At 60.2% G+C, this 27,180-nt stretch overlaps 1 protein-coding gene across 2 annotated transcripts; it reads right to left on the bottom strand.

The window, feature by feature from the left end:
* Window positions 1-230: 230 nt before the first annotated feature.
* STK36 (serine/threonine kinase 36) lies at window positions 231-26,742 on the bottom strand. Of its 2 annotated transcripts, none has more exons than XM_075001784.1 (26): window positions 26,494-26,742; window positions 25,016-25,156; window positions 24,371-24,448; window positions 22,811-22,941; window positions 22,461-22,710; window positions 21,678-21,771; window positions 21,250-21,419; window positions 20,637-20,836; window positions 20,403-20,535; window positions 20,128-20,271; window positions 19,360-19,539; window positions 18,968-19,062; window positions 18,268-18,373; window positions 17,960-18,101; window positions 15,533-15,660; window positions 13,153-13,257; window positions 12,251-12,349; window positions 11,700-11,794; window positions 10,988-11,051; window positions 10,481-10,591; window positions 10,177-10,251; window positions 8,375-8,546; window positions 6,743-6,890; window positions 5,231-5,456; window positions 3,329-4,075; window positions 231-2,713 (listed from the first exon to the last, which is right to left on the bottom strand). In XM_075001784.1, the coding sequence occupies exons 1-26, from the start codon at window positions 26,725-26,727 to the stop codon at window positions 2,567-2,569; spliced, it is 4,215 nt and encodes a 1,404-aa protein (XP_074857885.1). In that variant the 5' UTR covers window positions 26,728-26,742; the 3' UTR covers window positions 231-2,566. The 2 variants fall into 2 exon arrangements, with proteins under 2 accessions (XP_074857885.1, XP_074857886.1); XM_075001785.1 differs by having other exon boundaries at window positions 5,231-5,390.
* Window positions 26,743-27,180: the final 438 nt, after the last annotated feature.

Raw genomic sequence — 27,180 nt, 5'->3', positions numbered from 1 at the left:
CCCCGCTGAAGCACCAGACATTGGTCACTGTCAGAAGATGGGCTAGATCAGGGCTCTTTAAGGACTTCTTCTGGGCGCTATAATTGCAAAATTGAAAAAAAAACAAATTTTTTTGATAAACGGTGAACATCTAAAAGCCCAACAAGAAACCACTTATGTGATCTTGAAACACTGGATAACTCCTCCTTTAATAGTTGCCGTGCAGTGTGGTATATGATACCATGTCACGTTGCTAATAAAGTCTTGATTTCGAAAGGGCAACGCACCTTTTCAGAAAGAAAACTGAAATGATACATGAAGTAAAATTGGCATAAATAAAGTGGGTTCGGGAGTGAAAGTGAGGCAGAGAGTGGTACAAACGATGTAAAGTGTGAGGAAATAGAATATGCAAAAATTTGTGAACATCCTGCAGTTTCACATTACAAACCTTTGTGTGCGCTGGTCTTAAAATTGGGCTACAAAAAGTCTGGTTTGACGTTATTTATTAAGGATCATCTGGTATTCACGGGCTCTGTGGTTGTTCAATTATTGAGTTTTACCAAATGCGCAAAAATGGCTCTTCTTGCTACTGTAGTTGCCGACCCTGGGCCAGCTGGACCACTGGTCTGACCCAATATGGCTGGGCTGTTATGTTCACTCTTGCAGGGCCCCAAGGAGCCACTAGGTGAGAATATCAGTACTTACATTTTCTGCCGCTCTGGAATGTTTCCCAGAGTAAAGCTCTTCAGGATCCCCAAAGCCTGTTACACTCTGGCCAACGTCCTGTTCTGTTAGTTTCTGGGAAGCAGTGGCTCTCCGCCTTTCCAAACTAGTGTACGCTGTTCAGGGGTGTGATTTGTTCTGTGTACCCCAACTTTCACCTCACTTAAAACCTACACAAGTGACCCAGCCCAGGATTACCGAAAAGTGGCTTCCTTTGTAATTTCTACCATACAATTACAAAATAAATCAACTGGAATGCAAACATTGTACTTGCATTTCAACATATAGTAGACAGCAGTACAAACAAGTCATTGTGTGAAATTTTAGCTGGTACTGACTTTGCTAGGATTTTTTATATAGGCTGTTGTAAAGCTAGGCAAACCTCTAGCTGTGTTGATGTCCGCGTTGGGTAAGCCCATGTGCCCCCAGGGTGTGTGTGCACCTGATTGAGGAATACTGTATTATGGGAGCCACTCACTAAGCAAGAAATTTTCCCAGGAAGGGAAGAGAGGTTCATTATAATAAACTACAAATATAAATGCAACAGTACAAAAAATAAGTCTAGAAAACCGACTCCAAAGCAGCGTCACACAAATCTGTTATAAATGAGTTACTAGAAAATGCTGGCTGGAGCAGTCCGGCCAAGGGCTTCCACGGAGATCCAAATACTAAACCCACTGGACCCACAAGCATGGAGGTGGTACAGGGAACCTCAGGATGTGCCTGCTGGCTGGTGAGGGAATGCTGGCAGACTCCATGGATGGCACCAGGCTATGCAACTGCTATTCACCGGGCAGGGCCCCCACAGCACATGTAGATTAGGAAGCACATTGGGAGCTCAGTCAGGGCCACAGAGCAGAATCCCCAGCACACCCTCCAGGGATAACAGAGAGCCAAACCCATCTACATGAAGTTGAGCCACAGAACCAATCCCCAACTTCACCATGAAAGAGGAGCAGGAGCTCCTGCTCAGCTGGGAATCCGATTTTGAGCCTGGCTTGTATCACCAGGACCCTGCAGTTAAGCCCGGAAAGTGTCGGGTGAAGGTACATATGTGTAATGTGGCCTGGAAATAGTCCCTGAATCAAGGCTGTGTGGTGGGTTCAGTGCAGCCAGGAGCTGGTTCAACTAGGTCTGATCAACCTGGAGCTCATTCAAGGAAGGTGGGAGTGAAGGGGCACTTCTGTGGTGGGAGAGAGACTGAAGAGGGAGAAGTCCAAGGCACAGTGGCTCTTGGGGCTGCACCCCTGTATGGCTCAGCCTAGGCGACTGTAAGGCACGTCTCAGGAAGCACGAGACCCATTTCGAAAGCTGGCTCTTTCGGGTCAGAGGCTCGTCCCCTGGAAGGAGCATGTAGTTAGAAGAACCTCTGCGCAGGAGCTCAACCTGCCTGGAGAGGGGTCAGTCTGGGAAGCTCCTTGGCTTCTCTTGGAATGGCGTGTGGTCAGGATGCGGCTAGTACACACAGGAGCATCAGCTACTGTTGTGCTTGAGGAAGTCTGGGGGATGCCAAGTGTGGGTTGGAGAGATCTCTGTGAAGGACAGTGAAGGGAGGAGCTTGGCATGGTCTCTCTCAGCACTGGCACAGAGCGGGTTCCATGGGCAGTTGGGACTGGCTCACCAGAATGAGGTGTTTCAGTTTCTGCTGCACACTCCATTTTCCCCACCTCTCTCAGTATCAGGTTTCTCAAGGAACTGCTGTCAGAGTGATCTCCCTGGACCCCACTGGGGTTGGTCTCAGCAAGTGGGGTTGGGGGTCAGCTTTTCTGGGCAGAGTACAGGAGCATCCCCTGTGTTCCAGCGCTGGATGTTGACCTCCAGAGGTGGGTGGCACGGTCCCTCCCAGAGCAGTGACCTGCTGTTCTCAGGCACTGTGTGAAGGCCTCAGAAGGTAGATGAGCCTCCTGCAGTGATGAGCTGACGACGGTCGGGGGCTCCCACGGAAACTGGACTGAGTGTCGCGAGTGGAAAGTGCCAGCAGCTTCTCGCTGGCCTTGAGAGACACCAGCACCTGGGACCCAAAAGAGACAACCCTCAGCACAAAGCCAGCCCAGGCTGAGCAGCGCTGTGCACTGCCTTAGCCACGTCCTCTGCCCCCGAGTCCGCATGCACCTCAGGGCCAGCAGCCCAGCTTTCTAGGGAGGTGCGCACAGCTCAGGGGGCTTCACGGAACCAGGATGAAGGTAGAGGGACAGGCCTACAGGCTCTGGAGTCAGAGGGAGAATGGCTGCGCCTGGTGCAGAGGCATCACTTAGGCTGCCCCCAGGGCTGCATGACCCAGGAGGTGAGACTCCCAGACGCCATCCCTGCCTCAGGCGGGGGAGCTGGGAATTCCCAGATGGTGGCAGGGAAGGACCCTTGGCCTCGGGAACCACCAGTGGAGTCTCCGAGAGCTATGGTGACTCTGGTGAGCAACTAGTAGTGGGACGTGTGCATGCTGTGGAAGGCCCCCATGGCCACCCCTTAACAATGGGCTGGTGCCCCCCAGACCCTGTGAGTGGCTGGGCCCCAGAGGGGCAGAGATGGAGAGGAAACAAGCCTGGCTGGGAGCTTCTCCAGGCAGGGAGGAGGTGGACACCTATGGAAATTCACCCGGCTCATTTCAGTGTGACACGGTGCTCCTCACCTGGTGCATCTTGGGCTGCTGGCTGATGGACCGCAGGGCGATCAGTGCTGCCTCCTGCACGTCTGGCTGGGGGTCGTGGCAGGCCAAGTCCAGCAGGTGTTGTGGGGCTTTATTCTGGATCAGCATGTCCCCCAGCTCTGCTGCCTGCCTGCCCAAGTTGCCCAGAGCTGAGGCAGCATTACACCGGGTTTTGGCCTGGGGGTCCCTCAGAAGCCTCACCATGCCGGGCACGGCTTTGCCCAGGGCACGGGGGAGAGAGCCGTCCTGGTAGGCGGCATTGCCCACCGCGAAGCTGGCCGACCTGCGCACGCGCTCGTCCTGGTCCGAAAGGCGCTCCAGCAGGCGCTCCAGCAGGCCCGCCTGGCTCTGCAGTGCCCGGGGGAAGTCCAGGCCATGCCGCAGGAGGTTGCCCACCAGGTTGCAGACTTTGGCGCGGATTGTGTGCTCCTGGTGGCACAGCAGGCGGCTCAGCACCTGGTAGTCTGAGTCCGAGCCAGCCAGGATCTGCTGCAGGAACGGCAGGTGAGCGGGACGAGCCCGGGCCACGTGGGTCAGGAGACAGAGCAGGTCCATGGTGAGCGCTGGGCTGTCTGAACGCAAGATGGCCGACAGGAAGGCAGTAGCGCGGTCGGAGGCTGCGGCTGCCCCCACCAGCTGGTCGATGACCCCCTCGTCGGACAGCACAAGGTGGCACAGGAGGCTCATGGGAAGCGCAGTCTCTGAGAGAGGCAGGTGGTGGCAGCAGACCTAGAAGTAGGAGAGACCTGGATGGGCCAGGGTGGTGCGACTGGAGACCAGCACCACAGACGAGAGGCAGGAGTCGGAAGGGGCTTGGCATGGCATGCGGGCAGCCTGGGCAGGCAGTGCTGCTTTCTGCAAGATGAGTCAGGTCAGGGATCGTCGGTGAGTTACTGCACGGACTCACCCCGGCCGTGCGCGGGTACCTCTGTGGAGAGGGGGTTAGCAATCTCGACCTGCGTCTTGGTATTTCACTATGCTGCGCTGGGTCACTCCCACTGCTGAGCCATCGGAGCGACAAGGGGCAAGCCACACAGGGCTGATAGCCTACCAGGTCTTCCCATGGGCTGCGGAAAGACCTGGCCTGCCTGCGGATGTTCCTGGACGCCGCAGTATGACAGTCAGGTCACCTGAGCCTAGCCTTCCTCTTGGACTGACCTGCCCACGGGGAGGTGGGGGGGATCAAACACAGGACTCCTGCCTGCTGGAAATCCTAGGAAAGGCCAGGGTGGGAAATAATCTTGGCCTTCAGTTTGTGTCTCCCCCACCATCTGCCCAGGGAGACCCTGCGAAACACCTGGAAGCAGAAGAATTTGGGACTGGTGGGGGTGGGGAAACTGACAGACCCAAGCTACAAAGCTATCTGAGAACCTGGCCAGTGAAGGACTAGTTCAAACAGCCTCTATGGGGAGGAAGTGTTATTTGTTCCAGGCTCTTCAGGGAACCTAGCTGAGCAGCACACTTTATTCGCTTAGCGCTCCGCTTTCTTCCATTTGCTACCTCTTTCATCACTTCAAATACATCTTTTTACAGCTAACAAACTCACTTCTGATTTGTAATAGGACCCAGTGTCTGTACTTCCTGCCTTGGGGCCGGGGGGGAGGGGGGGGTTGGCTCCACACTGGGGGAGGAGGTGAATTTCTGACCACTTGAGGGAGGAGGTGAATTTCTGACCACTTGGTATTTGTAGCACAGTGAGGGGTGAACACCTGAGTGCTGGGGCCATGGGACGTGGCCCTACTCATGTGCTCTGCTGGAGGAGGCTTTAGTGCCTGGCTCAGCAAGACCAGGTCAAAGGTACCCAGGCTGGCAGAACTAGCACTCTCTGGCATCCTCAGGCAGCCTCCCAGGGGGTCCAACCCATCACAGAGCATCCCTGGGTACCTGGAGCAGATGGGCAGGGAGCTCGGAGTCTCTCAGGGCCTTCATGATGCACCAGAGGGTCTGAGTGTCTACATCCAAGGAGAAGGGGAAGCAGAGCAGCTGGCAGGCCTGGAGCACCACAGAAGGGACCAGCTCGGGGTCGCCATCTTCCCGCACCTGCCTGGCCTCATCAGAGGGAGCAGATTGAAAGAGGGTCGGAGAGCAAGGGAAAGAGCTGCCCCAGGCGCTGGACCCAGTGAGCAGATCTGTGCTGTGTGGTTCCCAGGGCCCCTCAGCCCACGTGGAGTCTGCTGGCTGAGTGAGGCCATCTGCAGCAGGCACCAGCAGGGCAAGCTGTATCGAGGCTGCATTCAGAGTCTCACATCCGAGGACCAGCTGGCCCACTGTGACCCACAGTTTGACCCCCACGGAACCCAGCCAGCGGCCTGACCCCCATTGCTAGAGAACCCCCTGCTCGGTGGGGTGAATCCACCACTGCCACTGCCCCCTCTGAGCTGCGCAGCTGCACTGCTGCCTAAGAAGCCCCAGAAGGGAGCTGCACTTGTCCAGCCCCAGCAGCAGGGCTGGACTGAAGGGCTTTCAGGCTGCAGCTACACCCCAGAAAGTCCCTGTGTTCTGAGCCAGCTGCTCCACATGCTGCCGCTTCTTCCTCCCAGCTGACACTGCAGCCCTGCAACCGCCGGGAAGCTCGATCCCTGCAGCTCCCACGGGATGGGAATCACAGCCCAGGGGAGCTGCAGGGGATGGTGCCTGCAAGTGAGCACAGGGCAGCATGGAGACCACACCCCAATCCCCTGCCCCTAAGCCGCCTCCACCACCCTAGCTCCCTCCTAGACCCCACACTCCAACTCTGAACCCCAACCTGCCCCTTTCCTCCTGCCCCAAGCCCGTTGCTGCACACCAAACCCTTTGGCCCCAGCCCGGAGCCCCCTCTGACATCCCAAAAGCCTCAGCCCCTGCACCACTCCAGAGCCTGTACTCCCCAGCCTGAGCCCCTCCCACGCTCCAAACCCCCCCGCCCCCACCACAGATCCTCCATGTGCTGAGTGAATTTGTCACGTGCACCAGTACGGAGGTGATGCCTTGCTCATCAGCCCCACCCTGGAGCACGTAACACAATACATTTGCACCTGGACACAACGAGAGGGAACACTGCCCCCCAACCCCTGTTCCAGTGGTTCATTCCTCTCATTAAAAATCCACCCGCTATTTCCAGTCCACATGTGCCTGGTTTGGCATCATCCCCTGCACCGTCAACCCCACCTCTGCCAGGCCGATGGGCCAGCTCGTGCCCACTTCCTCCCCACAGAGCTGCTTTGAGGCTGGTCAAGTCGCCCCGTCAGCGGCTCTTTGGTACGCGGCACAGCCTGGGCTGGTAGAGGCAGGTTTCCCAAGCCTCCAGCCCTCTTTGCACCGCTCCAGTTCAGCAGGTCCCAGACCCCAGTTCCCCTTGGTGCTGCCAGCCACCACGTCCCACCCAGCTGAGTTCCCACACGCGGGGCTGGAACTCACGTGTGAGCCAGGTGACCCAGGAAATCGAGGGCGAGCAGCTGGTTCAAGGTTGCCACGATGACGCTGCCGGGGACGGCGAGCTGATGAAGGCACTGGTGGGGCTCCCGCGTGAAGACGGCGAGGGCCAGGCTGAGGAACAGCTCGGTGCCTGCGGGGGACAGGGAAGTTGGCAGCCCAGAGATATGAGAGTCGGCGAGTTCTCGCTCGCCCACCCAGGCAGGAGGCACTGGCGAGCGCCTTTGCAAGCAGGTCTCCCCCCCTCCTGCCCCAGACCTGGTAGAGCCAAGGGGCATCAGTCGAGGCAGGAGACTCCCAAGGCTAGCGGGGAATGGGCCTGAGGATGGCTATGTCCCGGCATGCAAATGAGCCTGAATGGGATCTCCCCAAGCCAGGCTTCCTGGGCAGCCCGCAGGTGTCCGTGGCACTGAGCTCAGCTGCCTCCTCTCTCCAGAGGCTCCCGTTCCTCTCCTCCCAGCACGGGCAGGGAAGCCCGCCCCTTGGCAGGAATCGAGGATGGCTGTGGCACACCATCACCTCCCACCAGGACAAAGTGCAGGCTGACTCGGCCCCTGGTCCCTGGCAGCCCACCAGCACAGCAGGCTTCCACCTTGCATTCAGTCTGGCTGTCTAAGGCACCCATCGCCCAGGTCCCCGAGCACCAGCCTGGGCTGCACAAGGCCCCATTAATGTCCCATGATGCCAACGGGGGCTTTATAGACTGGTGAGGGGGTGCTGGGCATAGTGGAGCTGCCAACAGGGCAAGAGAGACAGTTGCTGCTGCTCCAGAGGGAAGGGCTGAACCCCACGACCAGGAGCAAAATGCTTGGGCAGGTCAGGTGGGCACTCAAAAGGCACCACACCATGGCACAACGCTTCAGCTGAAGTTCTAGGTCAGGCACTTATAGGCTCCCATCTCACTGCTATGTGAGCCCTCTGCATCCCAGCAGGCAGGGCCGTCCTCTCCTCTGGGCAGCTGCGACACCAAGGCCCAGAGAGACAGAGACAACCTCACACACTAAGTCTGTGAGGGAGCTGGCTGGGGGACCCAGGTCTCCCGTGGGCCACGCTGACCACTGGGTCGTTTGCCAGCAGGGCTCCAGCAGGGCCTGGGTCTTGCAGTGTTCCCGTGACACTCAGCTGTCCTGGGAGCCATGCTAGCGGGGCAGGCGGGCCAGGGAGCTGGGCTGAGGGAACCAGCTGGCTTGAGGCGGAGCTGCTGTGAAGAGCTGCCCGGAGCAAAGGAGGCAGCTGCCGCCCCACAGGCTCTCCCTCGCAGATATGGGGTGTATGGACCAGCCACAGAGCATTCTGGGATGTGTAGTCTTACGCTGCCAGAGAACAAGACACTGCTCCCTCCCTCGAGGTGACCGTCTGTCCCGTGCTGGTCTGGACAGTCCCACATCTGGGACGCCAAAAAGGCCTCCTGACTTATTTTTTAAAAGGGCCGAATCGTCCCGTATTTGGGTGTCATCCTGCCCCTCGCTTCCCTCGGCCTCCGGGAAGCAGGGGGAGCGTGGGCACCTGCCGCTTCCCTGGGGGATCGGCGGCAGCTGCCGGCTCCCTGGAGGAGCTGCCCCTCCCCACCCCCATATTCGGGACAGGGAGATGCGGTCGCCCTAGCCCCCGCCCTACCTTGCGGGGAGATGAGGATCCAGTCTGGCTCCGCAGTGGGCTGGCCTGGCCGAGGCGCGTCACCCTCCATCGCCGGCTGCTCGGCAGCCAAGCGCAGCGCCCCGGCACCCCGGCGCCACACGGCGTTCCACAGCTCTGAGCCGGCAAAGCCCTGGAGCACCACCACATCGCCCTGTGGGAGGGAGAACGCCAGGCGGAGCGCGGAGCCCCGCAACCCTCGCCACCAGCCACGGGCGAACCCAGAGCCCTGCAGGCAACCGGTGCTCCCTTGGAATAAGGGCCTGGCCCTGCAGGAGCAGGACGAGAGGGGTAGTAGCACCTCACCGCACTGGACCACAGCCAGGGGCTCAGGCACCTCCAGCAAAGAGATGGACTCCTAGGGAACTCCCTCCCAATCCCAGCCTCTGCCTCCCTCCGGCGGGCCAGCCCCAGCCCTGCAAGCAGGTAACAGCCTCCTGGCATCCCCAGCAGCTGCTCCCCTGGGCAAGTCCCACAAGCAGGGGCCCTGCAAGTGGCACCCTGAAGGGGCTGGAGGGTCAGAAGTGCTGAGTGCCCCCCTTTGAAAGCCAGGCTCCTTCGGGGAGACCCCTGCCCCAGGGGTACGGCTCCCTGGGGGAACAGCTGTCAAGGCGCTGGGCACTCCATCTCCCGGTCTCACGTGGCTCCTCCCGCCCGTTTCCCCCAACTCCCAAGCATTCCTCTCCCGCTGGGGCTGGCAGCCTCACACCCACAGGGATCCCCCCCTGCAGGGGGCTCCTGGCTCCTCTGTGGCAGGCAGTCCCTATCGAGAAGGGGGTGGGGCAGACCTCTCATTCCCAGCCCCATTTGCAAGGGCAAGCCTGGCTCCTGGCAGGAAACCAGGCACCTGCCCCATATGGCTGGGCAGCTTCTGCCTCCTCCCGCCCAGGAGACCAGTAGGATTGGAACTTGTAACAGACTCGGGGCCCCTTCCCACACCCCCAATCCACTGGCCACTCCCACATTCCCTCCAGCTCAGCCATTCGACTTCCTGTTCAGGCAGGTGTGTCCAGACTGTCCTGTAATGTTTTCATGACACCGGGGTGTGCTTCAGGTCCCCTCGTGTTTGCATGGTTCCACGGCAGCCAGGGGAGGGCTGTTTGGTGCAGGGCCAGCTACGAGCTAGAGGTATGCGTGGCATGGGGCTGGCTGAACCAGGACGGGGCACTACAAAAGACTGGGCCACCCCCACCCCAAGAAGCCAATGCCCAGGCCACAGACGCCACCCCTGCCCCAGAAGGAGGCACATTTCCCTACTGCTGTGCAGGGGGGTTGAGGTTCTCTTGGGGAGAACACAGGACTGGGGAGGTGGGGGATCAGAGCTGGGGGCTGGAAGGATCTGGGGCTCTCCCCTGGATCCACAGGGTTCACTGCGACCTGGCTGGGCTCTGGGCTGCCCAGACTGCTCTAGGTGTTATCCTTCATGCCTCTGTGCTGAGTCCCACTGAGCAATAGCCGTGCCTGTGCTGACAGAGCTGGGCCAGTCACTGCAGATGCTCAGTGAGGTGCAGGCAGGGCCCTGCTCCCGCCAGACTCACTGAACAGAGCTCATGGGAGGGAAGCAGGAGGGCTGGAGCCCTGGCCGTGGGGCTGCCCTGCAGGAGAGGCGAGAGCCTTGGGGGTTGGGCACACAGAACAGTTTACTCCAAGAGACTGTTCCACAGCTGGGGCTGTAGCCGACCCAGTGGATCTGGGATCCCTGGTTTGACCACGCAGCTGCATCCACCCCCCTGACCCTCCAGCAGCCCCTCACCACGGCCAGCGACAGGTGGGCAGTGGGGTACCTGGGCCAGAAGCTGCAGCAGGAGAAGCATGAGCCCATCATAAAGGCCGGCACCCATGGGTGGGGGCAGGTGCATCTGGAAGAGAAGTGGGCGGGGCAGGATGGGTCCTGGTTAGCGCTGGGCATGGGTAGCTAGAACTGGGCAGTTCCACCTCCCCACCCCCCACTGCATCACACAGGCCAGCCTGGATCAGTGCTGAGCTGCACATGGCCAGTTAGGGTGTCCCAGCCCATCCAGCCCTCGCTGAGAGGTTCCTGGGGCCACGCCCTCCCGGGAGGGGAGCACCCAGCTGATCGCCCCTTACCTCAGCAGGTGCGGTGAGCGCATTCGTCATGGCCGACATGGCTTCCTCGGGCCCCACCTCGACGGCCACCCCATGCTGGCCGAGATGAGCCAGCAGGAATCCCGCCGCGCTCTGCAGGGAAGGGGAGAGCTCAGTACTGTACAACCTGAGGGCAGGCCCAGCAAGCCACACCACCCCTCCACCACGCCTTCCCCTGCCTGAGGAGCTGACTTGGAGCACCTCGCCTTGAGTGTAGGAACAGCCAGACTGATCCCCTACCCCTCGCCCACAGGCAGCTGCCTGCACGTGTCTACCCTGAGTGTAGGAACAGTCAGACTGATCCCCTACCCACAGCCTAGGAGGCGTAGGAACGCTCAGACAGACAGAGCACTCTGGCTGTCTACAGACACGTGAATGGGAAGGGTGAGGCAGAGATGCCAGGCTCTCTGCCAGCATACACATGGGCATTAGGCTGTTTCAAGCCAGGCTTGGCCCTCCGAGGACAGGAGCCCGCTGGGTGGGACTCACGGTGAGAGACGCGACAGCTGATCGGGTGAAGATCTCAGTGGCATCGCTCACCACTAGGTCCAGCCTGAAACACAGCAATCCAGGTCAGGGGCAGCTGGGAAACAGACCCACCCCAGCAGCCCTAGAGAGCCGGGCAAAAGGGTCACGGACAGGAGCCATACCTGGGTCCCCTACTGAGCTCCACCTCCCACGCCCTGCAGCCCAGCGCCCCTAGTGCCACACAGGGGTCCTCATGGGGCCCCACCTCCCACGCCCTGCAGCCCAGGGCCCCTAGTGCCGCACGGGGGTCCTCACTGGGGTCCCCTACTGAGCTCCATCTCCCACGCCCTGCAGCTCAGCGCCCCTAGTGCCGCACGGGGGTCCTCATGGGGCCCCATCTCCCACGCCCTGCAGCCCAGCGCCCCTAGTGCCGCACGGGGGTCCTCATGGGGGCCCCCTACTGAGCTCCACCTCCTGTGTCTTGCAGCCACAAAGCTGCTGGGTTACTTTGCGAGAGAAATGTCCACACTCTCTCCCCCAGGGCGGAGACAGAGCCTGAGCCTGAGCCTGAGCCTGAGACGCTCCCCCCGGGGGGAAGTCCAGGGCTAACTGCTGCCCTGCCCTGGCCGGAGCGCCATGCAGGGAGCTGCCAGCCAAGAGGCGTGTGGGGCAGACTGCAGCGAAGCTCCTTCAGCTCAGCGCCAGCAGCTCGCCGAGGCGGGCGCACACTTACCAGGGGGGGACAGCCTGCACCTGGAGCATGAGCAGGGACAGCAGGTGAAGTGAGGCCTCACATGCTTGCACCCGCAGCTGCTCCGCCATAGGCACCTGTGAAAGCAGCAGAGCTCAGAGCCGGGGGTGGGGGGGCAGGAAGCAAAGGCCGCTGGGGCGGGTGCCAGGGAATCACTTGGCCACTCAGACCAGAGGCTGAGCTGAGACAATGGCCCCTTCCGAGATTACCCCCCGCAGCACGCCCTGCCCCTGGCTCTCACCAAACCTGTCCCTTCTCCTCCCCGCCAGGCCCTGGCTAACCTCCCGCTCCCCTAAGCCCTGGCCGGTCCCACACCTCACGCCCTCCCTTGCGCCGCCCCCTCCCTTGAGATTCACGGCACACTCCTCTCTGCTCATTCTGCACACCCCTCTGCCTCCTCCCCCAGTAGCTGGTGAGCCAGGGCATGAGCTCCCCAGGCCGGGGCTGTCTGTGCTACTGGAAGCACAGCAGGTGTCTGACATGGAGCCCGCCTTTATCCCCGACCCACCCCACAAGAGGTGAGAGGAACATACCTCGCCCTTCACCAGCCGGGCCAGGGAGCTCGGCACTTGCTGCCCCTTCGCCAGCAGATGACACAGGCCTTTACTGGCATGGCCGCAGGCGTACAACACCTGGGGGAGAGCAGAGGTCAGCACAGCGGCTGTGCCCAAGGCTGGCTAGCTTGGACAAAGAGAGGCAGCTGGGAAAGGAGAAGGGAAGGGGTGTTCTGTCCCCTGGAAAGGAAGTAGAGACCTGTGACCAGACCCCTGGCTGTCCTGGGCTCCGTTTCATAGTGACCTGACCACCTGAAGGGGTAAGGTCCCAGTTTCACTCCCCGATCCTGGCCCTGGCTGTTTGAAGCTCCCCTGGGCATTGGCAGACGGGGGAAGGGTATAGCCCAGGCCACACACACACTACCCTGCCAACGTGATTCAGGGAAACCTCTTGGGGGCGAGTGGGGAGTTCAGCCTCTGCAGAAAGGACCAATCAGAGCTGTGGTGACACTGGGCACACGAGTAGGACCATGAGTCTCAAACAGCCGAGAGCAGAGCAGGGTAGCCCTGTCAATCCGGACGGGCCCAGCTTGGCAGTCTAGCGAGGAAGGGTGCCACCTGCCTGCCTCGTGCCCAGGTAGATGGGCTTCATACAGAGACCAGCAGCTGTTCCACGAGCAGGAGCACATCCAAGGGACACAGGCAGGAGAAAGCAGGATGGCCAAGATCTGCCACCTTGTGAGAGCAGTGGCACAGATGGTGCTGCGCTGCTGAGCGACACTCGGCCTAGCTAAGGCGGGTGCCATAGGAGCAGAGCCAGTTTATTGCAGAGGTGGAGAACGCAGTCGGATACCACTCCCACCCATGGAAGCCTGGATGCACTGCCGGAAGCCTGGAGGGGTCAGTCCTGGGAGGGAGCCCCAGGCAGAGGGCTGCGTTACCTTGAGCACGTTCAGGGAGCAGGCTGGGCGCTCGAGTCCCGCCAGGAACCTCACCAGCAGCTGACTGTTTTCTTCCATCAGTTTCTCAGCCACTTGGCAGGCGACCTGTGGGAAATCAGCCAAGAGGGTCATAATTCCAGAGCCACCAGCAAGTGCAATGATGGGGGGGTGCTGTGCTGCAGGGAGCAGGGTGGGTCAGTAGGGGGCGCTCTCCCCGGGCAGGCAGGGCTGGCACTGGGGGGGCTGTGCTGCAGGGAGCAGGGTGGGTCAGTAGGGGGCACTCTCCCCAGGCAGGCAAGGCTGGCACTGGGGGGCTGTGCTGCAGGGAGCAGTGTGGGTCAGTAGGGGGCGCTCTCCCCAGGCAGGCAGGGCTGGCACTGGGGGGCTGTGCTGCAGGGAGCAGTGTGGGTCAGTAGGGGGCGCTCTCCCCAGGCAGGCAGGGCTGGCACTATGGGGGCTGTGCTGCAGGGAGCAGGGTGGGTCCGTAGGGGGCGCTCTCCCCACGCAAGCAGGGCTGGCTCTGCGGGGCTGTACTGCAGGGAGCAGGGTGGGTCAGTAGGGGGCGCTCTCCCCAGGCAGGCAGGGCTGGCACTGAGGGCTGTGCTGCAGGGAGCAGGGTGGGTCAGTAGGGGGCACTCTCCCCAGGCAGGCAGGGCTGGCACTGAGGGCTGTGCTGCAGGGAGCAGGGTGGGTCAGTAGGGGGCACTCTCCCCAGGCAGGCAGGGCTGGCACTGGGGGGCTGTGCTGCAGGGAGCAGTGTGGGTCAGTAGGGGGCGCTCTCCCCAGGCAGGCAGGGCTGGCACTATGGGGGCTGTGCTGCAGGGAGCAGGGTGGGTCAGTAGGGGGTGCTCTCCCCACGCAAGCAGGGCTGGCTCTGCGGGGCTGTACTGCAGGGAGCAGGGTGGGTCAGTAGGGGGCGCTCTCCCCAGGCAGGCAGGGCTGGCACTGAGGGCTGTGCTGCAGGGAGCAGGGTGGGTCAGTAGGGGGCACTCTCCCCAGGCAGGCAGGGCTGGCACTGGGGGGCTGTGCTGCAGGGAGCAGTGTGGGTCAGTAGGGGGCGCTCTCCCCAGGCAGGCAGGGCTGGCACTATGGGGGCTGTGCTGCAGGGAGCAGGGTGGGTCAGTAGGGGGTGCTCTCCCCACGCAAGCAGGGCTGGCTCTGCGGGGCTGTACTGCAGGGAGCAGGGTGGGTCAGTAGGGGGCGCTCTCCCCAGGCAGGCAGGGCTGGCACTGAGGGCTGTGCTGCAGGGAGCAGGGTGGGTCAGTAGGGGGCACTCTCCCCAGGCAGGCAGGGCTGGCACGTGGGGGGCTGGGCTGCAGGGAGCAGGGTGGGTCCGTAGGGGGCGCTCTCCCCGGGCAGGCAGGGCTGGCACTGGGGGTGGGGGGCTGTGCTGCAGGGAGCAGGGTGGGTCAGTAGGGGGCGCTCTCCCCAGGCAGGCAGGGCTGGCACTGGGGGCTGTGCTGCAGGGAGCAGGGTGGGTCCGTAGGGGGCGCTCTCCCTGGGCAGGCAGGGCTGGCACTGGGGGGCTGTACTGCAGGGAGCAGGATGGGTCAGTAGGGGGCGCTCTCCCCAGGCAGGCAGGGCTAGCACTGGGGGGGCTGTGCTGCAGGGAGCAGGGTGGGTCAGTAGGGGGCGCTCTCCCCGGGCAGGCAGGGCTGGCACTGGGGGCTGTGCTGCAGGGAGCAGGGTGGGTCCGTAGGGGGCGCTCTCCCCGGGCAGGCAGGGCTGGCACTGGGGGGCTGTGCTGCAGGGAGCAGGGTGGGTCCGTAGGGGGCGCTCTCCCCGGGCAGGCAGGGCTGGCACTGGGCGCTGTGCTGCAGGGAGCAGGGTGGGTCAGTAGGGGGCGCTCTCCCCGGGCAGGCAAGGCTGGCCGCAGCAGGGCACTAGGGGTGCTGTGCTGCAGGACATAGGGGGCGCTCTCCACAGCAGTCAGTTTGGCCCCATTGGCCCAGCACAGCCGCAGGAGACATGTTGTCTTTTGAATAAGGTGTAACATTGTAGGTCCCAAACTGTGACTTTTAAAGACCCTCTGACATTGTCCTGGCATCAGTCGGGGTAACCCAGCTTCCTTCTCAGATCCGAGAATCACGTTCTCCCCCCAGTCCCCTCTGGTGTTCAGTTGGCTCTAGGAGTCTCATTTACTCCCTGTCCCGTGCCGCATGGCACTGCTACTCGCTGTTATACATTTGCCACTTTCCACCCCAGAGGTGGCTGCATCGAGTGGCGCCAGGTCACCATCTGTAAAGCACTCAGGGGTCCCACGCTCTAGGCCACGCCAGTGTGATCCCAGAGTGCAGCAGCTCCAGGGCCCCGGTCACCTCCTGCCATGCAGGGTTCTTTCAGGGCACTTTTTGCCTTGTGGCCAAGAAGGAACTGTGACCTGCTTCTTGGCCTCCTGGTTCCCCTTGCATCCCACGGGGAGGCTGCAAACAGCGGTCAGTGCTGCTGTGAAGATATCGGCCGCACACTTGTCCTGCTCCTGTGCTGATCTCACCTCCTGGGCTGGCTCTGTGCAGAGACAGAAGAGCAGAAAAGATCCAATTTATGAGCAAAGAGCAGGGTGGCAGCAAGAGATTCAGATGGACAGTTAAGAGCATAGGGGCTGTGGATTGGGAGTGAGGAGCACCTGCAGGACTGAGTGCATGGGGAGCCCAGGCCTTGGATAGCAGAAAGTTGTGGTTCAGGCCTGAGGGGCTCCAGGGCACAGGGAACCCTCCCCTCCATCCCCCCCATCCTGGGACACAAGCAGATGGTGATGACATGCACAGTGGATAAAGCTGCTGCTTGGGGAGGTAAGCTCCCCAGCCTGTGGCCCACCCTTACTCCACCCCTGCTCCATCCAAGCCCCATTCCCTCCTCACAGCATTTGCCTTCTCTCTGCTCCCACCTTCCTGCCAAATCCCAGAACCCACATGTAGCAAATGACACGTGGGAAAAAAAATCCTGTTCTAAAATTTGTGAAGAAAACAGAGCCTGTTCCCCACTGCAGGCAGAGTACGGAGACTGGACTTGCAGAAGGTACTTAATGAAAAGCATCAAATTTGGGAATAAAAGATGTCAGTCACAGGCTCTGCGATATTCCCTGAGGTTTGTCAGAGATTTATGTGCAAAACCTTTGCAGTAAGGGCAAGTCGGTTGTCCTGTTGAATACAACCGTAAATTTTATGGACTACGTGATGCAGTCCATTCCTGTTTGACATTTTCAGTACCTCTAAGCTGCTTTTATATTTTAAACGTACTTTCAGGGCTTTACAAAGCAATCATTCCAGATCACCACACATTTACAGTCGCTGACACAAAGACAGTATCAATCCAACAGAGCAGTTAAATGTGGTCATAACACAGTTCACTGCTATTAGCAAAAGGAAAGTAATTTATTTTGTGTGATTTTCACAACAAGACTTCTTTATGAAATTTCTCTATCAGTTGTGCCTCCCTCGTCTGGCACCCTCGGAAACCTGACCAGTCCCACATGAGGAAATTTGCTGAACAAAGGAGGTGTGCATGTCCCTGCAGCCTACTGACCCTCCCTGCTGCCAGCTCCAGGTCCCACTGACCCCCATGCCTCTGACCCCACCTATTTCGAGCCCTGCAGCCCCCTTCCCAGCCGCTCAGCCTGTGCTAGCCCCCAGCCTAGATGCAGACAGGTTGGTGGCTGCAGCCCCAGCAGTCAGCCATGCAGAAACCTGCTCTAGCCCTGGCCAGGCTGCTGACCACAGCCCTGGCCCCATGGGTGTCATCCCCTGTAAAGAAACCCCACCGGGCTCCCCTCCCAACAGCCTCACAGCCCGGGGCTCTCTGGTCCTGATATTGCCAGACCATGGAACCCTGGTTTTGTGGGTGGAACCTGTGTAAGTTTATTTTAAAATATGTTTCCAAAGATTTTCGGCATAACAAAAAGTTTTATTTCTTCACAAGATCCTAATTTTGGGGAAGGACTCTCTTAAAACTAGTTCAGCAACTAGTCAGGAAAAAAAGAAGGGAAGCTCACTTGCCCAGATATCTGATAGAAAAGGGATGCTGTCCCTTTAAGGGATCTCTTCAACAGCCGGGTGAAATGAGCTTCAGAGTGGATAGAAAGAACAGGAAGAGTTTGGAAGCAAGTGTTTGTACTACGGCAATTAACATTAACGTGTATTTGCCGTCAGGGTGGTCTTCTGAAGAAACTTAGTCTGAAGAGCCAGGCCATGAGGGCTAAAGCTGAATACTCAGATTGCACCTAAGTATCTAAGCAGGGGTCTTTAGAGACATAATTTTATAAACCTCAGCAACAAACTACTGAAATACTTACAGCAAATTTTAAACAAAGGTCCCATAGACACAGTGATGCACAGCTGGTTTTGTCAGTAACTCAGGGCTGGCACATGCCCATTAAAGGGTTTCACTGCCACTCACTGGTTCTCTCACAGGTTCACATTATGCTAATTGGTCTGGCGATGGGGCAGGCTTTTCACTCAGCCCTTAACAGATACACTTTGGTGGAGGAGTTACCTGTCTGCAAACTGCAAGAGCCAGCTGTGGGCCCTCCAGGAGGGGTCAGATGAGGGAGAGGACGAGGGGAGCAGTTGAGTAGTAAAAGCCAGGGAAGACACTGCTTCCTCTAGCCTCTTATAACCCCCTGCTACTCCCTGGGGTGGGGCAGTACCAGCCATGAGAAACTACCCTCTCGGCTGCCTATCCTACACTTGGCTCCAATCAAGGCCACTGGTCACTCATTTTCTGCAGCACTAAAATGACAGGCTCTTGGGTAGTGAGGTGCCCACCTCACGAGACCCCCCTCTCGTCACTGGTGCAGGGAGCCCATTACCTTCCGGAGCAGGCTGCTCAGGGGTGGCCCTGTGGAGGATCGCATCCAGCAGGAGGCGCCACTCGGTGACCAGACTGGCGTAGAAGGGGCCTGACACAGAGGGGCTGCTGCTGTCCATGCAGTCGCAGAGCACGGTGAAGCACTGCAAAGGGGGACAGGACGGCCGCAGTCACCGCACGCCCAGGGAGAGGGATGGGCAGCTGAGGCCACATGCCAGGCACAAGGAAGGAGGCAGGGCGCCAGGCTGCCCCAGGGAGTGAGAAGCAGGTAGCCAGAGGGCGCTGGGCACGCGGGAGGGTCAGCCTTACCATGGTGCTTTGTTCGCAGAGCCTCATCTCGCCGTCGGCTGGCTGGGCTAGCAGCTTGGGCAGCAGGGAGAGGAAGCCAGCCGCTGCCTCCTGGAAAACCTGCAGGCTGGGGGAGGCGGGTGTTGGGGAGGTGAGGCCCTCGAGACTGGGAGCCGCCAGCTCAACTGTGAGATGACAGGGCAGCCGAACAGCTCTGTATGGGCAAGGCCTCCCCAGGATCTGCCAGTGGTGCCTGCACCGCAGAGCCCCAGGGGGCGGGGCTTGCTGTGCAGGCTGCTGCCCCCCCGCCACATCACTATGACACCAGGGCCCTGTCCACGTTCCCTTTCCACTCCTCATCTGGCCCAGGGATGGGAGTCAAAGTCGCCTGCTTCACCCCGGATTGGCTTATTGCGTCTGCAGCGCCAGCCGTCTGTCTGGCTAACAGGCCAGTCAGCCCCAGCAGAGGCGGCCTGACCCAGAGGGAGGGCTCAGGAGTGGGAGGTGCAAACTCTGTTGTGGGCTCTGCTACCCTTTAGGATGTGGGCAAACTCTCCCGCATGCTGCAAGTTGTGATCCAAAGCGTGACCCCCCACCCGCAGGGCCCCGTGGATGGAGCTACACAGGAGGAGCTTTGGTGAGAGCAAGGGGAACCCCACTGCAGCACCTCTCAAACTCCTGGTCTGGTACCGGTCGTCCCACCCCGCCAACAGCCGTCTACCTTCTCCCCTGGCCACGCTCCTGGTGGGGGTCACTGGTGAAATAGGCCGTTGTCACACCGACCAGATCTGCCAGCAGCGTGAGGCACCAGGGCTGCTGTGGGAGCAGAAGAGAAACCCTGTTCCAGGGAGCTCCATTCTGAATGGCCAGTAGCCAAACTGACCTGAGCAACGGTCCAGCAGGACTCTGCCCCCATGGGGGGTGCTACAAGCAGGGGGAGAAGTGCATCCAGAGACAGAGGGGACCACAGCTGCCTCCAGGGGGTCCATGCAGCTGCTACAACAGCCTGGAGGAGTGGTGACGCACACCCCCAGCCTCCCTTGCCCATGCTGGATGCTGGCTTGCCCCCACATGTGCAGAGCAAGGCTCCAGAGAGGCCACTCCCACACCCACCTGCATGCTGCGGGCACTCCCCAGGATCTGCCCAACCAGGTGCAGCAGGAAACGAGGGATGTCTGTGGCCTGGCAGAAGCTGCAGAGAAGCTCTGAGTCACACTTGGTGGTGAGCAGGTTGCCCACAACGCGGAGGACCGGGCGGAGATGAGATGCTCCCTCCAACATCCCCTCCAGCACCTGGGCAAGGAGAGGCCAAAGAAGGGGTTTGGGGTGCTGAGATCAGCAGATCTGGATGCCAGCAGCACCTCTGCCAGCCGGAGGGCTCCTCTTATGCCCACAGGCCTTGAACCCCAGACAGTGGGCAGGGGCGCCCAACAGCACAGGGAAAGCAGGGATCCACCAACAGGAGAGCTCAGATCCCAGGGGACAGAGAAGGTATTTTCTCCCCTGGCTTGGAGCAGGGGTGGAGAGATCCAGGTGCTTCCCCAGGTCACCAATCCAGGGGAGGGGAAGGCTTCCCTGCCTTGCTCTGAGCTCTGCGTCCTTGGCACACTCCTGGAAGTTGGGACCAGGGTTTCCACTGTGCAGGTGGAGAGACTGAAGCAGATGGGTGGAAGGGACATTCCCAGTGTCCCACAAGGCAGCACGGCTGACAGTAGGGCTCAGATCTTCTCCAGAGACCTCTCCTGAGTAATGAGCTGTGAATATGGACCCAAACGCAGCCCTGCACTGTCCACGTCTCTGTACCCACACCTCTACCCCGGCTGTCTCTGTGCACACCACTACCCCTGGCTGTCTCTGTGCCCACACCGCTACCCCACTCACCTGCTGGCTGGAGTCCTGCAGCCGGGCCCGGAGGCGCTGCACGAAGGCTGGGTCCCCCAGAAGGCTCAGGGGTGTGCTCAGCTGCATGGTTGAGGGGTCCGTGGCCTCAATCAGATGCTGCCATTCATCATCGCTGTCCAGTTCCTAGGTCAAAGGTCACTAGAGAGGCCACTTTCATACCATTAGATTCAGAAGAGTGGGGTCATGCCCGTCCCAGACTCTGCAGCGCCTCTAGCCAGCTCCCAAGGGAAGCTGCTGCCCCAGTCACGTCTCACCTCATTCTCCAGGTCCACGGTCTCAATGCTGCGCCTGCTTCGTGGTCCCACCTTGCTGCCCCCAGCCTGCCTGGGAGTCCCCTGTTCCGCCGCTGGGAACTCCCGTTCATAATCCTGAGTGATCCGGTGTTCCCTGCACAAGAAGCAAAGCTGCTAGAGACCTGCCATCTCCTTGCTCACAGGTGCCCCCAGCCCACCCTGGAAACCCATTAACCCAGCACCACTGCCCCTCACCGCGGCGTAGGCGGAGGCTCAGTTGTCTCCCACGCTGCCTCATCAGGCCCCTCTCCCAGGATGGTGTGGTTCTTGTTTCCAGCGGGGGAGCCCAGAGCGCAGCCTGTCTCCTCCCGCTCCCTGAGAGCTGCCTCGGGTCTGTGCCCCAAGCCTCCTCTGCCTGCCTCCTTTTTAGATGGAGTGTCTGCCTTCCGCTGCTCCTGGAAGGGGCCAAAGAGCATCCACCAGCTTAGATCTCTGTGTGACCGACCAAGCCCCAGACACCGCCTCCCTTCCCCCACCTCCGGGGGAGATCTTTCCCCCGGCAACTCACCAAGCCCCCAGACTCCTCTCCCCATCATCAAGGGTGTCTCTCCACGTAACTGACGAAGTACCCAGACGCCCCTCCTGCACCGTGGGGGGTGAACCTCTTGCCATGTAACTGACTGACCCTCACACCCCCTTCTCGTTCCTGATCCCCCCCTTGCCCGCAGGTGTGATTATCCCAACCACTCCCAGTGTCGTCTCTCCCAAGCCCTAACGAAGTTCCCTCCTTCGCTCCTCGCCCAGGCCCAGGCATCCCAGCACTACTACAATGAGGGTGCTGCCCAGCCAGCAGACACCAAACAGTCACCTTCCTCCAAGCCGCCTCAGCCATCTTCTGTCGCGCCTTCCTCAGGATCTTGGACTGGCCACTCCTAGGGGCCAGCGAGTGAGCCTGCTTCTCCTTCAGCACCTGCAGCTCCGGAGGCAGCTTACTGGTGAAGGGATTCGCGATCCCGTGTTGCTCCATGTCATCGATCACTGATGGGATTTGCAGTGTGAGCCAAGTGGGGGACCACAGTGACCATCCTAGGGGGCCCCTCCAGGGACAGGACACTCGCCCCCATGGGCACCGTGGGGACTGGCACAGGCTGGGGGTGTGGCAAGAGGGCCAGAAGGAAAGCGATGCAGGGGTCGCTGCCTAGCGCATCCAGGGGAGATGGGGCAGAGGGAGTGGCTGGGCTGTAGGCAGTGCCCCCGGGAACAGCACTGGGGAGGCAGCAAAGAGCTGGTACTCACTGGTCACCTGGCCTGCGATGAAGGGGTGATACAGCAGCTCTGGCCAGGACAGGCGCTGGCCAGGGTCCTTCATCAACAGGCCTTGCAGGAAGCTCTGCCCGGAGCACAGAGACCCAGTGTCACATTCTCTGCCTCTCTGTGCCCCTCCACCCCCAACTGCTGGCTCCTGGGCAGCAAGCTGGGCATGCACCCACCCCAATGGGGAGTCAGGCCTCCTGGGCTGTACCACCTGCTTTGGGAAAGGAGGGTGGGGCAGTGGGTAGAGAAATAACTAAAGCTCGGCATATCGTGTGCCACCATTGCAATTCAGAGCTAGCACCCTTGAGAGTAATGGGCCGGTCCGTGCTGCTCAGAGCTGCTGTTTCAGGCTGTGCACACACTCAGGCAGGCATTGCTACAGTCAAACAGGCACTACTGCTTCTGTCACCCTGCAAGGGTTTCTTCACCACCATAAGGGCGAGAAGCACTCTGGTTAAACAATTCCAGGGGACGATTCAGCAGCAAGGGGGGGTCCCCCTGCGTCAAGTGACACATAGAACGTCCAGAGCCCTGACTGCCCTTGCAGCCATTAACCAGCACGCAGCAGCCCGACTCCCTGGCCAAGAAGCGGAGAGCCCTGTCTGCAAGGGGAGCCCATGGACCTGTTCATGCTCCCCAAGCAGGAACTTGGGCGAGCCAGCCCATCCACTGGGGTTCTGGGACCTCGCTCAATGAGGGTCAGGCAGGGCTGTCTGGAAACAGGGCAGCTGTGCTACAGGGGGCCCTCCCAGCATCCTCCCCTACCTTGAACGAAGGGCTCATGGTTTTGGGCCACTTGACGGGGTCCTTGATGATGAGGCTGACCAGCTGGAAGATGCTGGTGGTGTAGAAGGGCGGGGTCCCCACGAAGAGCTCGTACAAAATGCAGCCCACAGACCACAGGTCAGCTGTGTGGTCATAGGGCTTCTCCTGCACCAGCTCGGGGGCCATGTACAGTGGGGTGCCCTTGATGGACGTCAGCACCATGGTGTTGATGCTCATGGCACGAGCAAATCTGCCAGGGCAGAGGGAGCTCCTGAATCTGCCTCTGAGATGCTCCACACACACACCCCTCATCATGGTGCCAGGGGCCAGCAAGCTCTCAGGGGACCTACCCGAAGTCACAGAGCTTGACTAGGCCCCCTTTGCCCAGCAGGATGTTCTGGGGCTTCATGTCGCGGTGCAGGATCCGGTGTGAGTGGAGGTAGTAGAGGGCAGAGACCAGCTGGGAGGCGATGGCCTGAACCTGAGAGATAGGGAACCGTGACAACCGCATCAGATGAGTCTGCGTCCTGACCACAGCTCTGCCGGTGCCCCTCACTCCTGACACACAGCCCCTGCTAGCTCAGCCCTGGGCTCCCCACAGCTCTGCCGGTGCCCCTCACTCCTGACACACAGCCCCTGCTAGCTCAGCTCTGGGCTCCCCACAGCTCTGCCGGTGCCCCTCACTCCTGACACACAGCCCCTGCTAGCTCAGCCCTGGGCTCCCCACAGCTCTGCCGGTGCCCCTCACTCCTGACACACAGCCCCTGCTAGCTCAGCCCTGGGCTCCCCACAGCTCTGCCGGTGCCCCTCACTCCTGACACACAGCCCCTGCTAGCTCAGCCCTGGGCTCCCCACAGCTCTGCCGGTGCCCCTCACTCCTGACACACAGCCCTGCTAGCTCAGCCCTGGGCTCCCCCTCACTCCTGACACACAGCCCCTGCTAGCTCAGCCCTGGGCTCCCCACAGCTCTGCCGGTGCCCCTCACTCCTGACACACAGCCCCTCCTACACCAGCCCTGGGCTCCCCACAGCTCTGCCGGTGCCCCTCACTCCTGACACACAGCCCCTGCTAGCTCAGCTCTGGGCTCCCCACAGCTCTGCCGGTGCCCCTCACTCCTGACACACAGCCCCTGCTAGCTCAGCTCTGGGCTCCCCACAGCTCTGCCGGTGCCCCTCACTCCTGACACACAGCCCCTACTAGCTCAGCCCTGGGCTCCCCACAGCTCTGCCGGTGCCCCTCACTCCTGACACACAGCCCCTGCTAGCTCAGCTCTGGGCTCCCCACAGCTCTGCCGGTGCCCCTCACTCCTGACACACAGCCCCTCCTACACCAGCCCTGGGCTCCCCCTCACTCCTGACACACAGGACCTGCTAGCTCAGCTCTGAGCTCCCACTCGCCCCTGACACACAGCCCCTGCTGGCGCAGCCATAAGCTCCCCTCCATTGTGTCGTGCTCCTCAGTCCCAACCTGCAGGCTCCTGCTAGCCCAGCCCCGGGTTCCCCAGAGATCTGCTGGTGCCCCTCACTCCCGACTTGCAGTCCTTGCTACCTCAGCCCTGGGCTCCCCTCTACATACATCCCTGCCAGTGCTACTTAGTGCTGACTCATCCCTCTTGCAGTCCCGGGCAGGCTGAGCGAAGGCCAGTACTTGTCACTTGTAGCCTACAGCTATATCTGAACCCAGCCTGTGCAAAGGGCAACAGGGAGTTCTCTCCCTGGCCTGGCCAATCAGACCCTTCCTGCCACTGTATCTGATTGGTTCCCATTTGGAGGGTCAGCCCAAGACTACAGACTCGGTGGTGTCCACCAGCTCTGACGTCCACTGGCCACTTCCTGCAGGGCAATGAGTCCCTCGCCACTCGCCTACCCCAGGCCTGACATGACTGTGACTGGTGCTGATGGTTCAGCTACCTGGTCCTCTGGCAGACTCCCATCATCCTCCAAGATCTGGAAGAGCTCCCCCTCCGCGTAGTCCGTCACCACCACCACCTGGAGGGGAGTCAGAGTGTCAAGAAGGGTTGCGGGACCCCCCAGAGCAGGCATGAATCCCAGCTGTGCCCTGGGGCCCGCAGAGAGGGGATCCAATGGCTTGCAGCAGAGTGCTGGGAAATGACACCAATTCCAGCACGTCTGGCCAGGGACAAAGACCCAGCCTTAGCCTTTCCTCAGACAGCCACGGCATGATGCCAGAGTAAGGCCTTGGGATTTAGCTCCAAGGGCAGAGAGACACCCAGCTGGGCCTGGGAAGGGCAATCATGGGGGGAACCGGTGGTGGGACACAATGAGAGCTGAGCAGTCTGGCTGTGGGATTCACTTATGCAGACAGGGAGAGAAACACAGCAGAGTCATGAGAAAGGCCAATGCTTGCTCCTTTTGGCCTGGGACTTCCCCTCTGATGGCCAGGACTGCACACCCTTAGCATCTGCTGGAAGGTCCCAGTTTCAGCCAGCTCTGGCTATTCAGCAGAACCTGTGCAGCTGACAATGCATGTGCCTCCCTGCCTCCCACCGCCCCTCCCCGGATAGTGCCACACAGGCCCCATGCGCGCCCGCTTACCTCCTTCTCGGTCTCAAAGCTGTCAAGCATCTGGACGATGTTGGGATGGTGCAGTCCCCTCATGATCTCAATTTCCCGCTGCAGGTTCTTCAGCTCCTTCTCTGATCGCCCAACTTTGGGGATGAACTTCAGCGCCACCACCTGTCAAAGTAGACAAAGCTGTGAGCCACAAATTCCCCCACCCACTCCTGCTCCCACTCCCACTCAGGCTAGGATCAACTAACGACTGCTAGATTAGAAGGCTAGGCCAGTTCTACACTCCCCTACACTTGCAGATAACCTTAGCAGCCTGAATAGATCGAGGGGACCCCAGAGATTACCGAGTTTCACTGTTCGTAACCTTTAAAATGTTGAACTAATTTTCGTCCAACATGGTTAACTGGTAGATCTCAGCGAGTGCTACAAAGCAGGCTGAGGTGAAAAACTCCAGTTATTTTAAAGGCATGACAGCTCAGTGCTGGGACATTCTGGGTGGCACGAATGTTGCTGGCTGTGCACGAGTGCACTCTGCAGCCCAGGGGTCACATTTGAAAAGCAGTTCTGATTTCCTGGGCAGAATCTGGCACACGCTGGACTGTGCAAATTGTGGCACTTGGTCACCTAAGTTCTTTATTCTGCCTGCAAATCAGGCACACTGTTGTCTAAATGCCACTACTTGCATTTGCAATGAACTGCAGGCAAAACAGTGTGGTGAACAATCATCCTGGTAGAATAGAGTCTGGGTGAAAGCCTTTTCCCAAATCAGCATGTGACCCTGTAAAATTCATGACAGTTGCAACTACACATGCTCAGTAAACAAGGTGAAAGTGACCAGCCGTTAATCAGAACCAATTTCTTATCCAAAGTCAAGGTCCCAAATTGTAGTGAGATTTTGCCAAGAGCAGATTTTAGATGTTAAGTTACTTTTGCTATAGCCCTATCTCAGTGTAGAGGGAGAATCAAGCAGCCAAATTCAGAAATAATTCAAGGGATTTATTAATAAATACATTTCCCATCAAATGCAAACAAAGCCCAGAACATATCAAATGCACAGGAGAACGTTTCAGACCGTTCTGAGCATGGGAAAGCAGGAGCTTAGAATAGAAAATGTTGTGCAACCTTAAACAGGGGGAAAATACCAGATAAACTATCAGGTGAGGAGTATTGGAGGGGTAGCCGTGTTAGCCTGGATCTGTAAGAGCAACAAAGGGTCCTGCGGCACCTTATAAACTAACAGAAAACTTTTCCGTTAGTCTGTAAGGTGCCGCAGGACCCTTCATTGCTGTATCAGGTGAGGGAGACTGTTGTGCCTCACACTTGATTGTCAAAGACCCTGGACGCAGAAGCCCAGTCACAGAACCCCGAGCTCCTCATCAAGGACTCTCTGGCCCTGTGCTCTTTTTCGCTCATATGCTCTTTTCCCTACAACTTCTCACCCCGGTGCTTCATTCCCTTCCCAGCCCCCTCCGCAGAGCGCCCCTCCCTGGATCTCTCCTCACCTGGGCGCTGTATTTCCGGCGCCCCTTGTACACTCTCCCGAAGGACCCTTCTCCGATCACCTCCAGCACGTGGTACCTCTCCATGGTCGGTGCGCCAGCCTGACGGTGCAAAGCGCCACACGTGAGCCTAGGGCGTGCCCGAGACAGGGGACCCGGGTTCAAGCCCCGGCTCGGCCACACGCCTCCCGGGCGGGTTTCGCAAGTCGCTGCGGCCCTGACCCCCCGAGACGCCATTTCGATGGGAGCCGGGCGCCTCAATACCCCGGGCGCGCGGGTCGGGGCCCGGTTCCCCCCAAGGTGCGGGGAGGGGGAGGGGAGGGGAGGGGAGGGGAACCAACGCATGGGGGGGGGGAGGGGGCTGAGGCGCTAACAGGCTGCGCCGCCGCCTAGATCCCGCCCTGAGGCGCCTCCGGCTGCCCGGGGCTCGCTCGGCTCCGCTCCGCTCTCCCCGGCCCCGCTCCTGGGCGGGGGGCCATGCGCTCAGGGCCCAGCACCCACCCGGCAGCGGCGCTCAGCGCCCCGGGCAGGATCAGGCCGCCTCTTTGCACAGGCACCGCCGCGCCGCGCCGCTCCAGGACCCCTCTAAGGACCCGCCGCGTCCGCGTCGCTTAGCAACCGCGCGGCGGGGAGGGGGGGTCTTTCCGCTGCCGGGGTCTGCGCGCACTTCCGCTTCCGGGGCGGGCGGGC

Source organism: Carettochelys insculpta, chromosome 8, assembly GCF_033958435.1.
Source record: "Carettochelys insculpta isolate YL-2023 chromosome 8, ASM3395843v1, whole genome shotgun sequence".
Classification (NCBI taxonomy): domain Eukaryota; kingdom Metazoa; phylum Chordata; order Testudines; family Carettochelyidae; genus Carettochelys; species Carettochelys insculpta.
The sequence above is the reverse complement of the archived record's forward strand: the minus strand, read 5'-3'. Positions and strand labels throughout refer to the sequence as shown.